At 41.9% G+C, this 16,745-nt stretch overlaps 1 protein-coding gene across 2 annotated transcripts in view; it reads left to right on the top strand.

Annotated features, from left to right (window-relative positions):
- Positions 1 to 16,745, top strand: part of LOC106599903 (corticotropin-releasing factor receptor 2) — a 122,127-nt gene that overhangs the window by 22,944 nt on the left and 82,438 nt on the right. Inside the window, exons 1-2 of one of the 2 annotated variants that reach the window (XM_014191258.2) lie at positions 1,022 to 1,246; positions 1,358 to 1,477. In XM_014191258.2, coding sequence (XP_014046733.1) covers positions 1,126 to 1,246; positions 1,358 to 1,477 — 241 coding nt within the window. In that variant the 5' untranslated portion in view covers positions 1,022 to 1,125. Of the gene's footprint in view, positions 1 to 1,021; positions 1,247 to 1,357; positions 1,478 to 16,745 lie in introns of those variants that run through there. The other variant, XM_014191256.2, reaches the window with a different exon arrangement.

Raw genomic sequence — 16,745 nt, 5'->3', positions numbered from 1 at the left:
AATTGAACAAATAAACAGATCACTAGAGTCTGTGATGACATAATAGGGATACACACATGGGTATCACAGAAAGCATTGGAAAAAGTGTGGCTTAACAGGACATTTATCAAAAGCTATATCAAAGTTATATCAAAAGTGACGTGTTAAAAGGTTTGTTTGAGGTACATTTTTCATACAATTTCATAACCGAGAGGAGAGGAAACCTGACTGTAGTTACTTTAAAACCATTGTCCTCAATTTGCATTTGTAAAACACATTAGAAATGTTAAATGGTCTGTGTTTTGGATGTAGCCTACATACAGTGGTATTTATATACTGTAATATCTAGGCTACATGCCACTGAAGGATATTTAAAGCCACATTTTAGTCACTCACAGCAAGTCTCAGATGTATGGCACGTTCACGTGCTAGTCAGAACTAGGAAATGTTCAACTTGCTAACTGGTTGAACTTGGCACTTGTATAACTACAAAAAGTTAGCATGTAGGACATTTCAAAGTTTCCTAGTTCCCGACTAGCACGTTAACGCGGCAGTAGTATATCTATAACCCGTTTTAATCTCCCTCTCTGTAGCTCTCTTCCTACCTACCTACAGAAAATAACTAATATTTTTACGTCAAAATATTTGGGTGAAAAAAAATGAAAATATTGTTTCCAACCCCCATCGGTCTCAACAGTACATTGGATCAGTAGTTTGCTTACCAGATTGTTATTCTCAAAATTAGATATGTCTCAATAACTCACACAACGGCTGCAAGAGCCCGAACAGATGGACAATGGTTAAATTAAAGTATTTTTGGTATTAAATTAACTCACTTTCATAATTTTTTTATAAATCCATAGAGGGATGATGAACGTGTGTAAATAGGCTGAGGCTCGGTGTGTCGATCTGATTGTACAGGGAGCGGTGCGAGTAGGAGAGAGAGAGAAGCGCTCGAGCGCTTGGAGTCACTTCTGAGTGCACCAATTGGACGCGACGTTTTCCATGGGTTTGAAAGGGCACACTCTTTCTTGCCCTTATAGCTTGGATGAAACACATGCACATATTGTACTGGGCTTCGTGTAGGGAACCTCTTGGACTTCAATCCCAGTTTAAAATTATTTGATTTAACGTATTGAATTAACCATGGATGCTACGATTTACCAAATCATCTTTGGGGAGTTTGGAGACCCAAACTGCAGTGTGATGGATTCATTTCAAGACAGTTTCTATGAAAACGCATCGTTCTCTTTGATGGATTTTGACGGTACGATTTGGGGTGATTTTGACACGGTCATCAATGGTTAGGATAATGCTCTTTCTTGGCGACTTGGACGAATAATGATCATTATTTAAACGTCTTTTTATTTATTTAAAGGTTTGTATTGCAATGCCACAACGGATGAGATTGGAACATGTTGGCCAAAGAGCAACACCGGACGGATGGTGGAAAGACCCTGTCCCGAGTACATCAATGGGGTAAAGTACAACACAACAAGTAAGAAATTAAACCATTTAATTCTCTTAAAAAAAATCCCACCTGTATGTTTATGGGGTTTGTCGCTGTCCATGCGTAATTGGATGGCGATACTTTTCTGGTGGTAATGTTGCAGATCATATATTAAGCAGTAACTCTAAACTGTGCAATCACAACCAATTTTCTAATTCTAGCTACAGTAATAATATCATATTTAGTTTGCGCGTGGGTTGCTGGAATAGAGTCAGAAGACTCAAGCACCATTTTTGCAAATGCGAATACATTTATTCATGCAGTTTTCTCCAATTGCTCTACCAAGATGTGTGATGATATAATAACAATTTTTTTAAACAGGAAACACTGTAAGGAAATGAATTGTCATATACTAATCATTTTGTAATACACCCAGTATAAATTTGAACGGAAATCTGAAATCAAACGATGTTAATTTTATATTGAATACTATGTCCAGTTATGTCTGCAAGAACCATCCTGTTATGACACATGATCAACAATGTCAAAATATGCAACACTACCTTTCCTCTCTGTTTTGTCTCTCTGACCTGCCCTGTGCTTTTGGTGGAGTTGGTTTTCATCATCATACCTAACCTGCCAACATTCATTCATACATTTATCTTTCATTAATTTCCCAAGATGGATTATTACACATGGGCGAGCAGCAACACCCTGATTGATAATGTAGAGAAACACCTGTGTCACTCGATGCATCATTGTTCACATCCAGAAGAGTAGTTATTGATGAGAGTCACTAATTAAATAATAGTGGCAGATGTCATAATGAAAATAATAGATCACAGATGGTGGTGGAGCTGTCAACTCCAGAGATGGGGATAGAGATAGACATATTGCTTATTTATGAAGTCTGACAGGGCGATTTGAGCTAACGAATGCAAAAAACAACATATTTAAACTGTACTTGTGCACGTGAGAATAAAACTTAAACTTGGATCTTATCTGTCATATGGTGACTGCTAATAACTTCAGATCAAAGTTAACTACAAATACAAAGTTCTCAATATGCCTGTTTCATTCATATTGAAATACATTTCATGTTTAAACAATTTAGTTCTATTTTGCTACTGTCTATAATTTTTCTCAATATGTAGCCTAACATGTGTGCAATGCTGTGCCAAATCTGTGATTTTGTGTATTTTTATTGGGTAAGCATTGGTAATATACAGTGCATTCTGAAAGTTTTCAGACTCCACATTTTGTTACGTTACAGCCTTATTCTAAAATGGATAAAATCAAATAAATCCCTCATCAATCTACACACAATACCCCATAATGACAAAGCGAAAACAGTTTTTAGAAATGTTAACAAATGTATAAAAATAAAAACAGAAATACCTTATTTACAAAGGTATTCAGATCCTTTGCTATGAGACTCGAAATTGAGCTCAGATGCATTCTGTTTCCATTTATCATCCTTGAGATGTTTCTACAGCTTGATTGGATTACACCGGTGGTAAATTCAATTGATTGGACATGATTTTGAAAGGCACACCTGTCAATATAAGCTCCCACAGTTGAAAGTGCATGTCTTTCAAAAACCAAGCCATGAGGTCAAAGGAATTGTCCATATAAGTCCAAGAAAGGATTGTGTTAAGGTACAGATCTGGGGAAGGTTACCAACATATGTCTGCAGCATTGAAGGTCCCCAAAAACACAGGGGCCTCCATCATTCTTAAATGGAAAAAGTTTGGAACTACCAATACTCTTCCTAGAGCTGGCCGTCCAGCCAAACTGAGCAATCGAGGGAGAAGGGCCTTGGTCAGGGAGTGCAACGGGGCGATAGTCATTGAGTTCAGTTACCTTAGCTTTCTTGGGATCAGGAACAACGGTGGCCATCTTGAAGCATGTGTGGACAGCAGACTGGGATAGGGATTGATTGAATATGTCCGTAAACACACCAGGCAGCTGGTCTGCGCATGCTCTGAGGACGCGGCTAGGGATGCCGTCTGGGCCGGCAGCCTTGCGAGGGTTAACACATTCAAATGTTTTACTCACGTTGGCCACGGAGAAGGAGAACCCACAGGCTTTGGTAGCGGGCCGTGTTAGTGGCACTGTATTGTCCTCAAAGCGAGCAAAAAAGTTGTTTAATTTGCCTGGGTGTAAGACATCAATGTCAGCGACTGGGCTGGTTTTCTTTTTGTAATCCGTGATTGACTGTAGACGTCTCGTGTTTGAGCCGTTGAATTGCGACTCTACTTTCTCTCTATACTGACACTTTGCCTGTTTGATTGCCTTGCGGTGTGAATAGCTGCACTGTTTGTATTCAGCCATGTTTTCAGTCCCTTGCCATGATTAAAAGCAGTGGTTCGCGCTTTGAGTTTTGGGCGCAAGCTGCCATCAATCAACGGTTTCTGGTTAGGAAAGGTTTTAATAGTCACAGTGGGTACGACATCTCCGATGCGCTTGCTAATAAACTTGCTCGCGAGTCAGCGTATACATCAATGTTATTGTCTGAGGCTATCCAGAACATATCCCAGTCCGTGATCGAAGCAATCTTGAAGCGTGGAATCAGATTTGTCAGACCAGCGTTGGCTAGACCTGAGCACGGGCATTTCCTGTTTTAGTTTATGTCTATAGGCTGGGAGCACCAAAATGGAGTCATGGTCAGATTTGCCGAAGGCAGGGCGGGGGAGGGCTTTGTATGCATCGCGGAAGTTAGAGTAGCAATGATCCAGAATGCAACCAGATTGTGTCGTTCATTCAACATGCTGATTGAATTTAGGAAGTCTTGTTCTCAGGTTAGCTTTGTTGAACAACTTCTTAGGGCTAGGCCCCTTTTTTTCTCCACTTCCTGTCTGAAGGACGTGCCCAAACTGCCTGTAGCTCAGGCCCTGAAGCAAGGATATGAATATAATTGTTACCATTGGAAAGAAAACATTTTGAAGTTTGTAGAAATGTTAAAATAATGTAGGAGAAAATCCAAAGAAAAAACAACCAGAATTGTTTTTGTTGTTGAGAGACCATCTTCTTAGAAAGGCAAGAGAAAGGTCATATTGAAAATTAGCTCCCTGGATGCAATTCCTATGGCTTCCACAGGGTGTCAGCAGTCTATGTTCAAGGTTTCAGGCTTGTAACTTCAAAAACGAATAAGAAATATCAGTTTTAGCAGAAGGACACAGTCTTGGAAATTTGTGTTTGCGCGCGCCATGAAGACATTACGCACCTGCTAAAATCGGTTTCCTATTGAACATACTTCATTCCGTAAGAAATATTATAGTGTGATTACATTTTAGGTTAACTGAGGAGTAAATAGAAACGTATTTTGACTTGTTGAAACAAAGTTTAGGGGTAGATTTTCAGATTCCTTTCTCTGCGTTGCGCGCCCTCCAGTTTCATGCTAGCGGGACTCCTATCCCTAAGAAGGTTTATAATTCCCAGCTACAATAAATGCAGCCTCAGGATGTTTGGTTTCCAGTTTACATAGAGTCCAGTGAAGTTATTTCAGGGCCGACGAGGTATCTGCTTGGGGGGCGGGATATACATGACTATAATCGAAGAGAATTCTCTTGGAAGATAATGCAGTTGGCATTTGATTGTAAGGAATTCTAGGTCAGGTGAACAAAAGGACTTGACTTCCTGTATGTTGTTGTGATTACACAATGAATTGTTAATCATAAGGCATACAACCCTGCCCTTCTTACCAGAAAGATGTTTGTTTCTGCCGGCGCGATGCATGAAGAAACCAGGTGGCTGTATCGATATCCCGAGTGAGCCATGTTTCAATGAAACAGAGACTGTTACAATCTCTGATGTCTCTCTGGAAGGCAACTCGTGCCCTAATTTCGGCCACCTTGTTATCTAGAGACTTGACATTGGTGAGTAATATGCTCGGAAGTGGTGGATGGTGTGCTCGCCCTCTGAGTCTGACCAGTAGGCCGCTCCGTCTGCCTCTCCTGCGGTGACCGCGTTGTTTTGGGTCAGCCTCTTGGATAAGATCCCATGTCCATGGTGGAGGTCTTAACAAAGGATCCGCTTCGGGAAAGACGTATTCCAGGTCGTAATGTTGGTAAGTTGACATCGCTTTTATACCCAATAGTTATTCCCGGCTGTATGTAATAACACTTGAGATTTTCTGGGCTAACAATGTACGAAATAATACATAAAAAAAACAAATAACTGCATAAGGGCCATAATTTCCTAAGGACCTGAAGCGAGGCGACAATCTCTGTCAGCGTTAGGCTGTTAAAAGCTTTTGGATATGGAGAGATGCTGTGTGTGTGGTTTCTTTGTCTCAAAACTGTACCTTTTTCCATTTAATCTCTAAAATGCTCTTGTCACCAAGTTACTAAATAATGCTTTTAATAGAAAAGAAAAAGCCAGCCATTACAGCCTTTAAAGACAAGAAACTCAAAGACAAGAAATTCAGTGTGCTCAAATAATCTTTGCAATATCTGTGTAATATTACAGAGTCCCATTCTTTCACCATCTTGAGAGTCCTAGCAATACAGATATTCAAGCTCAGAGACCGTAGGGAACAAAATCAGTGTGTGTGGATTAATGTATTTCATAGATTTATGTTAAACATGCTAGAGAGATCGTTGAAAATATAGGGAGAGTTACTTTACTCACTGCAAATGGCGATCAGTGTTTACCCACCTATTTTTTTTACCACTACATCACTGCTTACAACAGTAATCCTAATATGTTTTGTCCAAAGACACAACATGGGACATTAATACCACTATCCACAGCAGCCACATTCAGTGTTTTGTTGATGGTGGTGAAAAACATAACCCATAAGTGTTCAAATGGGTTGAGATCTGCTGACTGAGACAACACACACACACGCACACGCACATGCACACGTACACGTACACATACACCCTTTAAACCCCTATACTCATTTGAGACCTCTCTTTCAAAGTCACTGAGATCTTTTCTTCTTGCAATGGTAGCCAAAATAATGGGCAACCGGGCATTTTTATACATGACCTTAAGCATGATGGAATGTTTTAATTGCTTAATTAGCACCTGCTTTCAATATACTTTGTATCCCTCATTAACTCAAGTGTTTCCTTTATTTTGGCAGTTACCTGTATATTTAATCCATGATAGAGACTTGCATTATATTTATTTTGATATGCCTTGCCTAAAGACACAACTTTAAAATTAGGATCTGTTTATTTCTACTTTAAAAATAACTTTAACAACTGCTAATTTATTCGTCAGTATTTCTGTTAGACGCGTTGTGCAGACCAATAACATCTTCGACACTCCTAGGTGTTAACTTTATGTGAATGCACACTTCTTATATAACTGTACCTGGCTTTAAATAGGTCAAGATTAAGCAAAAATTGCCGTGATATAAACTATACATATTCTGTCACTGTAGACGCTCCATACACACATCTGGCATATGGAAGTCATAATGATTTCTATTCACTGAGAGATTGTCTCCTTGAGATTACAGTACTTTGAACAATATCAGACATGGAGTTACTGTAGGCCTGCATAGTAGAATTTGGGTTGAAATTCAGGTCATTGAATTGTTACTGGGACGAGTGAATCAAATCAAGTTTATTTGTCACATTCTTCTAAACAACAGGTTTAGACTAACAGTGAAATGCTTATTTGAATATACTGTATGCCTGGCCTCACATAATCTTTTCCAGTTGTAAAGATACTACTGTGACTGTCAAGTCTTGAGTTTGACCTTGTTGCACTCAAATGAACAGTTTAGTGGGCCCAATGCCTGGGTTACGTGAGTTGGTTTTGGCAACAATTGAACGCAAATCAGATGTTTCCCTCTGCACTGCTGTCACGCCCTGACCATAGAGAGCCTTTCTATTTCTCTATTTGGTCAGGTCAGGGTGTGATTTGGGTGGGCAATCTAGTTTTCTTATTTCTTTGTTTGGCCGGTATGGTCCCAAATCAGAGGCAGCTGTCTATCGTTGTCTCTGATTGGGGATCATACTTAGGCAGCCCTTTTCCCACCTGTGATTGTGGGATCTTGTTTTGTGTAGCTGCCTGTGTGCAGCCCAAAACGTCACGTTTTGTTTTCCTTCTGTATTGTTTTTTGGTGGAATTTCATGCACGCTGCGCCTTGGCTTATTTACGATAGGGAGTTTGAAGACAGCGATCGTGACAACTACCGTACAGTAAATGGCTTCCTTCCTTTACTTTTAAAATTCCTCTGTCCCTTTTCTGTGAGTATTCATCCAATTCCATGATTATTTAAAACATGCTTCACCAGGCTGTTTGCAAGGAGTTGTTGAGTGTGCTCAAAGGTCCTTCATTGTCTGTCCCTTGTGTGTCACAACCATGTCATTCAGTAGCTGGCCAGCCTCTAGGGCACTGGATGTTCCCGTGACCTCTAGAGAGACAAATATATGAACACTTTGGTGTCACAATCGTGTAACCTCCCCCAGGAGCCTCATTTACTTTCAGGCCACTCCTTTGTTGCCTCATGTGCTTTGTCAAATTCAGTGAAATCAAAACTGGAATGTGTGTAACTGATTAGTTAGAGGTAATCATTTTTCCTCTCCCCTGCCAACCCATCGTTCCACCCAACGCTTTGCCCCTTTTACTTGTGTCCAATGATACAAAGAATCTGCTGTGTCTTATAGGGTTCATAACTTTTTAAAGAGCAAATCCAAACTCTCAAGATTGTACCAATGAAGTGCTGCTGATTGCTTCAGCTGCTAGCAATTAAGAGTCAGCTTGAACAAAATGAGTTTTGATCATGGAAGTAAAAGTTCAGAAAACACGTTTGCTCACCATTTAAAAATAAATAGAACAGGCTAAAGTATGAGAAATAACGACGTTTTGGCTGATACTGTCATCCAGCTAGCTAACATTAACTACATAGTTTTTTGTATGAATCGATACTTGGAGTCAGAATATCGATATAAAAATCGGCAACAATAATATTGTGATACTCTACTGTAGTGATGTTTCCTCCATCACTATTAATAACCTGGTATGCTAAATATTCAAGTCAATTACGATACATTTTTTTAGCTTTTGGTATATCGCAAATGTGATGGAGACTTGTGTCCTCAAAAAACTGACTGGAATCTATAGTTTACCATGCGTTACATTTGAATTAATGTGAATTGATGTAAACCTACACTGGAGCATTCTACCTCGTAGGTACCAACAAGGCATGTCTCATTCGGGTGGCTGTTTAATCTTTTGCCACTTAAGCAAATTAGTTACTATAATTTAACACTTAGTATGTCTGTACTGCAAATGTACCCTGCTCTCCTCTCTCTCCCTCCACTTGTCAGTGAGTAAATCCGGGTCGAGGTGTGTTGTAACACTTCACGGGCTTCCCTGGCTGCACAATCTGCCTTAAGGGACTGGCTGTCTAATCAGCACCAGTCTCCCTGTGCTGACCGCTGAACACGGAATTCGGAATACTTCCAGTTTCACTGTACTTTAACAGTAAACACTGAATACTAAACACTGCCACAGTCTCCATGTACATTAACACTGCCAGCACCCTGTACTTCAACACTGAACACTGACATAGTGAGTGCTGACAATCCACCGTATAGTGTCAGGACTCCACAGGCTGATGAGGTTTACCAAATCCTCCTTCAGCACTCAGAAAACACGGATATCTCCCAAATAATAGTATTACTCCTGGAAAAAGAAACTGTCATATTCTAATTGAATCTTTTTTCTCCCCAATAATGAATGAAGAGATGCTAATCTCAAATGAAGTTATTTTCTGCGATTGTTTTATTATTTTTATCCCTAAATGTAATGGAGAAATCCTATTGTGTTGCAAACATAAATGAATGCATCTTTTATTAATGTCATTATACCAGATTCTGGACATACTGTAGGGGGGCAGGACCGAGTTTGGGAAACCCCATGATAAGACTATGCAATTCATTTGACAAAGTCTATTAAAAAGTACATCTGATAAGATAAAGGGTGAATAAGAATATGCAAGAGACTACAGTTGAGTTACAGTAATAGGTCGTCAAGAAATGTTTGTGAATGGAATTCTAAATGCAAGTGTTATTTAATAACTTTGGAACATTAATGGATTCACATACAAGGCATACAGCTTTAGTTACAAACCATTAACAAGCATTACAAGGCATTATTCTGAGCATGATCAGAGAGGGAGAGAGAGAGAGACAAAGAAACCGTGGCTTGAGCCAAGGCCCATAGCTCATTGGAACCGGAGAAACGAAGAACGAAAGAGATTGTGAGTATCTGACCACAGCAGTTCAGGAACAAAAGAGAGAGCGAGACAATGAACATACGAGCCATTTACAACATCTGAGTTGTTTGGATTCAAAATCTGGATTGTTGAAAAATATCATTGTAAAGTTATCCTCCAGTCAGATATCAGACCTGCAGACCTGTAAAGACAACAGAACCTCTGCTTCTCAGAGGTGTGACAATGGGGGTTGGAGAGATAATGAGACATTCCTAAAACAACAGAGGAATCCTTGCATACAGTTGATGAGAGTCGCTTCGGGGGCTGGGTCGACCTACAGTCCTTGTTGCCAACTGAATAAAAAGTATATAGAGCATTGTAAGCAACATGCACAGTATTAACTCTCTCAATAAACAATTTATAATTTCCTCGACATAGACACATTGCTTAGCCTGTCTGCTTTGCATCACCGTTAGTATGTTTTTAATGCCCTTCTGATTGTAGGATTATTTTATGCGAGTTATTCTTTTCTAAGCCACTGTTGGAATTTGAATGATAATTGATTATCTACCTTGCAACTACTTTGCTCTATTCTGATTGGTTAGATGCATGTTAATTGTTGGAAGAGAACAGGAAGTAGGGTAGTTTATGAATGGATGTTTTAGTGGTCAGTTGATAATTAAATCTACATAGAGAGTCATCCACCATTGAAATAACCCTCAAACTACACGGTGACAGCGGCAATTATATTTTTTGGTAGTTTGTGTTTTTTATGGTTATTTTCCATGGACATTGTGGATACCTTCACCAGCTAGCACACTGATAAAGGACTTGTCTGGACAACTGGTAAGAGCTACAGTAACTACTAGCTTTTTCTGAGAGCTTTTGACGATTACTGGAGTTTTTTGTTACTTGGAACAACATGTCTGAAACTGAATCTCTGAACAATGCTAACAATAACCCCAAACCTCTGGCTAATGCTAATCAAGCTGGATTTTTGGACAATGCGAATGACTCTGTAGTCCCACAACTCTTCTCAGGGCCCCTGAAAATTAACCTACCACCAGCTTTTCAGGGAGATGGCACTGAGTCGTTTGCTTGCTGGTCTCGTCGCTTTGAAGTGACTGTGCAGGCTATGTGAAATCTGCCATATATGGAGTTGGACTCTGTGCTAGCCTCCGTTTTGCCCACACGTCTAGCTGATGCAACATTCTACTGGGACAGCATTTCGCCAATGGTTCAGAAGACCTACTCCATTGTAAAGACAAAACTCTCTTCCATTCTTTCAGACACATGTAAACGCTTGCCCTAGGATCCTGGTAAGAACTAGGATGTGTACAGTGCTGACATCACTTCAGGATTTCTGGAGGTCTTCCCAAACTGTGACCACAAAGCACAGGAGGGGGAGAGGTTTTGCCACCTCGTGTACTGTTGTTCTGCGTTTTTGACTCATATCAGACATACAGTACCTCTCCCCAGCTTCCCCAGCTTCTCAACAACTTTGTAAATATGACTTGACCATGATAACGAACCATTCAATGTTACTCCTAGGAGTTCAGCTTCTTCAATTTGTTCTATGGTCACACCCTTTATGCACAACTCCAGTTGAGTTTCATGTCTAAGAGAATGCTTTGAACCAAATACAATGCTTTTGGTTTTTAGATGTATTTAAGACCAGTTTCTTGTTAATTACCCATTCTGACATGGACTGTAACTCCTTGCTAAGAGTCTCAGTGAGAGCACTGACTGTAAGTGATGATGTGTAGAGTGTGCAATCATCAGCATACATAGTCATTTTAGCTTCTTGTAAGACAAGTAGCAAATCATTTGTAAAAATAGAGAAGAGTAGCGGCCCAAGGCAACTGGCCTAAGAGGTACCGCACTGTACATATCTGATGTGAGAGAAGCTACATTTGAAGAATACCATGTGATGGCAGGTGATTTTAAAGCCATAACAAGTGAGTTTTTTTCAATAACAAATCATGAACAATAACATCGGTCTGCACTGAAATCTAACAATACAGCTGTAACTATCATCTTGTTTTCCATTTATTTTAACCAATCATCAGTCATCTGAGGCAGTGCATTACAAGTTGAGTGCCCTTCCTATATGCATGCTGAAAATCAGCAGTTAACGTGTTCTTTGAAAAATAGCATTGTATTTGTTTAAACACAATTTGGGCGGATGTTAGAGTCGGCAAAGGGTGCTTCACTGTTTTTAGGTAGTGGAATTACTTCAGCTTCCTTCCACGCCTGTGGACACACACTCCTTTAGGCTTTGGTTAAAGACATGGCAAATAGGGGTTGCAATACAGTCTGCTACCATTCTCAATAGTTTCTCATCTAGGTTGCATATACACCTGGTGGCTTATCATTATTGATGGATAACAAATGTTTTCCCACCTCTTCCACACAAGTTGACCAAATTCAAAACAGCAATTTCATTTCATTATTAGATCTTCAATATGCAAATATGATGTTTCATTGTTCAATATTGTCATTTCACTTTTCAGTTTCTTAAAGACTCGCTGTCTTTAAGGAGCAAACTTCAGCTAGTGCACCAGAGCTCCCTGTTGACACCCTGCAATAAAAAATGTTAAGTGACAAGATGGCTTCCACAGAAGGTGTTTCGGCTAACATTATTGGCATCCTTGAGGGAATTGAAGTGTCTGCACTTCTTGACACAGGATGGACCATTTCCATCATCAGTGAGGATTGCAGAACTTTACATCCAGCTCTGAAAAAGTGCCCCATGGAGACATCCTTTGTGCTCGCTCGCTCTGTCAATGGAAAATGTTTGGACATTCTTAGGACTTTGTCAGTAGTCATTCGCTTTGGGAAAAAACTACTCCAGTATGGGTTTTAACCTCTCTGGGCTAGGCGGGATGAATTCGTCCCACCTACGTAACAGCCAGTTGAATCCTGTGGCACGATTTTCAAAACATTTGAAATGCTATTACTTCAATTTATCAAACATATGACTATTTTACAGCTATTTAAAGACAAGACTCTCGTTAATCTAACCACACTGTCCGATTTCAAAAAGGCTTTACAACGAAAGCAAAACATTAGATTATGTCAGCAGAGTACCCAGCCAGAAATAATCAGACACCCATTTTTCAAGCTAGCATATAATGTCACAAAAACCCAGAAGACAGCTAAATGCAGCACTAACCTTTGATGATCTTCATCAGATGACAACCCTAGGACATTATGTTATACAATACATGCATGTTTTGTTCAATCATGTTCATATTTATATCAAAAAACAGCTTTTTACATTAGCATGTGACGTTCAGAACTAGCATACCCCCTGCAAACTTCCGGGGAATTTACTAACAATTTACTAAATTACTCACGATAAACGTTCACAAAAAGCATAACAATTATTTTAAGAATTATAGATACAGAACTCCTCTATGCACTCGATATGTCCGATTTTAAAATAGCTTTTTGGTGAAAGCACATTTTGCAATATTCTAAGTACATAGCCCAGCCATCACGGGCTAGCTATTTAGACACCCGGCAAGTTTAGCCTTCACCAAAATCAGATTTACAATAACAAAAATGTTATTACCTTTGTTGTCTTCGTCAGAATGCACTCCCAGGACGTCTACTTCAATAACAAATGTTGGTTTGGTCCCAAATAATCCATCGTTATATCCAAATAGCGGCGTTTTGTTAGTGCGTTCCAGAAACTATCCGAAATGGTAAATCAGGATCGTGCGCATGGCGCAATTCGTGACAAAAAAAATCTAAATATTCCATTACCGTACTTCGAAGCATGTCAACCGCTGTTTAAAATAATTTTTTATGCAATTTATCTCGTAAAAAAGCGATAATATTCCGACCGGGAATCTCCTTTTTGGTAAACAGAGGAAAAACCAGAAAGACGGGGGCGGCCAGTGCATGCGCCTAAGCCCACAGTCCCTTGATCGGCCACTTGAGAAAGGCGATAATGTGTTTCAGCCTGGGGCTGGAATGACGACATTCAGGTTTTTCCCGGGCTCTGAGAGCCTATTGGAGCCGTGGGAAGTGTCACGTTACCGCAGAGATCCTTTGTAATGGAATGAGATGTCAAAGAAAGACAATAAATGGTCAGACAGGCCACTTCCTGTAAAGGAATCTCTCAGGTTTTGACCTGCCATTTGAGTTCTGTTATACTCACAGACACCATTCAAACAGTTTTAGAAACTTTGGAGTGTTTTCTATCCAAAGCCAATAATTATATGCATATTCTAGTTACTGGGCAGGAGTAGTAACCAGATTAAATCGGGTACGTTTTTTATCCAGCCGTGTCAATACTGCCCCCTAGCCCTAACAGGTTAAATGACTTGCCTAGTTGTCACATCCTGACCAGCAGAGGGAGCAATTGGATTAGTTTTGGTCAGGATGTGACAGGGTTTTTGTGTGTGTGATTAGGACTCCCAATTGAAGGCAGGTGTGTTGAGTTGCCTTTGATTGGGAGTCCTATATAGGAGTGTGTGTTTTTCTTTGGGGTTATGGGTAATTGTTTCTTGTTTAGTGTGGTTGCACCTGACAGGACTGTTGGCTGTCAGTTTCCTTGTTTTTGTTCTTGTCTAGTGTTCGTTCCAATTAAATTGAAGGATGAATACTAACTCTGCTGCATTTTGGTCCATTTCTGAAGACAGCTGTGACAGAATTACCCACCAAACCAGGACCAAGCAGCAGAGGAACAAGGAGGAAGGATGGACGTGGCCAGAGCTAAGGAGGAGCGTTTCCAGGGCGATGGAAGAGTTTAGGAAACTCGAGAGGCAGCCCCAATAAACATTTTTTTGGGGGGGCACAAGGGCAGTTTTGCGGGGCAAGAATGGAGCCCCAGGCCAGCTCCCCACACTAGCATGGAGGTGCGTGTCTCCAGGCTGGCACGTCCAGTACCAGCCCCACGCATCAGGCGTCTAGTGTGTCAGCCCAGCCTCGCCAGTCAGGAGTCACCAGAGCTGCCTGCCAGTCAGGAGTCGCCAGAGCTGCCTGCCAGTCAGGAGTCGCCAGAGCTGCCTGCCAGTCAGGTGATGCCAGAGTGGCCCGACTGCCCGGAGATGCCAGAGTGGCCCGACTGCCCGGGTCTGCCAGAGTGGCCCGAATGCCCGGGTCTGCCAGAGTGGCCCGACTGCCCGGGTCTGCCAGAGTGGCCCGACTGTCCTCCGGCCCAGCCAGAGTGGCCCGCCTGTCCTCCGGCCCAGCCAGAGTGGCCCGCCTGTCCTCCGGCCCAGCCCGAGTGGCCCGCCTGTCCTCCGGCCCAGCCCGAGGGGCCCGCCTGTCCTCCGGCCCAGCCCGAGTGGCCCGCCTGTCCTCCGGCCCAGCCCGAGTGGCCCGCCTGTCCTCCGGCCCAGCCCGAGTGGCCCGTCTGCCAGGGTCAGCTCGAGTGGCCCATCTGCCCGGCGCAGCTATCGGCGCCACCAAAGTGGACGACGCCAAAGGTGGAGCAAGGTTTACGTCCCGCACCTGAGCCACCTCCAGGATAGGTGGGTTGGGGAGGGAGGATGTAGCACAGTGCCGTCGTTGACGGCAGCCACACTCACTTCCCTCCCTTGTTGTTTAGGGGTTATTGTGTATCGGTTTTGTTGGGGTATTGGGGATTTTTTGTTGTGTTTTCTTTTTGTAAGGTGCCTTACGGGGTCTGCACATTGAGGGGGGGGTACTGTCACATCCTGACCAGCAGAGGGAGCAATTGGATTAGTTTTGGTCAGGATGTGACAGGGTTTTTGTGTGTGTGTGAATGGTTGTTGGTGATTAGGACTCCCAATTGAAGGCAGGTGTGTTGAGTTGCCTTTGATTGGGAGTCCTATATAGGAGTGTGTGTTTTTCTTTGGGGTTGTGGGTAATTGTTTCTTGTTTAGTGTGGTTGCACCTGACAGGACTGTTGGCTGTCAGTTTCCTTGTTTTTGTTCTTGTCTAGTGTTCGTTCCAATTAAATTGAAGGATGAATACTCTCTGCTGCATTTTGGTCCATTTCTGAAGACAGCTGTGACACTAGTTAATTTTATATATATATAAATTTTAAATAGACGGCTGTTCTTGTGGAACATGGAGCTCCCTCTATTCCCAAAAGGACATTATGTTGCTGCTTGCTGCAATGTCTCAGTGCTGACTTCAATCCGGATTCCTGCTAGTAGTAAGAACATCATCACAGCTATATATGGCTGCATCTCCTGTGCCAACGGACTATGTTGGTGTCCTCATGCCCAACACAAACCGTGATGGTGTTGTGGCCCACACACTAAGCAAAGTTCAAAATGGCAAGACTGAGGTGCGTGTGGTGAACTCAACGGAGAATGACATTGAGCTACATACTGGCCAACACCTGGGGCAGTTTCATGCTGTCTCATCTCTTGAAACCCTAGTTGTGGAAGACATACTGTACCACATCACCTTCCCTGGATGATGTAGCTGCACCTCCTGTGAAGATAGATATGACTAACCTGTCTTCCGCTCAAGCGTAGTCACCGAAATTGCTTCTCACAAGTACACAGACATCTTCAGCAGAGTTCAGAAGACCAGGGTCAAACAGGCATAATCAAACATCGTATTTGCACAGGCGGTGCAATGCCATCAAACAGCGTGCCTAGTGTGTGTCAACAAGCTAAAGGCAGGAATTACAAAATAAAGTTGAAGGCAGACGTAATCGAAGCAAGTTACAGTCCTTGAGCATTCTCACTTTCAACAAAAATGCAACTATGACATCAATGTCAGGCACATTCCCTACAACCCAGGAGATCTTGTGTGGCTTAACAACCCTACGGCAGCACATCCGAAGCTTTCACCACACTGGAAGGGTTCCTTTGAGGTAATGGAGTGCCTTGGATCTACAGAAGAGGAACCTGGTATAAAATACAGGATCAGGTACCTACTGGACTAATCGAAGTGATCCACTACAACCTTTTAAGGACGTGCACATCACCTGTACCCTGACATGGAATGAATGAGCCTGTGGAACACTTCCTTGACCGCCAACCCTGACAGCCTTATCAGGTTCCTTACCCTTCAAGCCCTCAAGGCCCTGTGAGACATGGGAATGCTACTTACATGAGTCGCACCTGGAGCCGCCTGTGCCTCACAAGGCCCCTCGCCAGGACCCATCTGCCCGGCTCTGGCCATTGGACATTGACCCAC

This window comes from Salmo salar, chromosome ssa03 (assembly GCF_905237065.1).
Source record: "Salmo salar chromosome ssa03, Ssal_v3.1, whole genome shotgun sequence".
NCBI classification, from domain to species: domain Eukaryota; kingdom Metazoa; phylum Chordata; class Actinopteri; order Salmoniformes; family Salmonidae; genus Salmo; species Salmo salar.
This window is presented reverse-complemented; position numbering and strand designations above follow the sequence as displayed.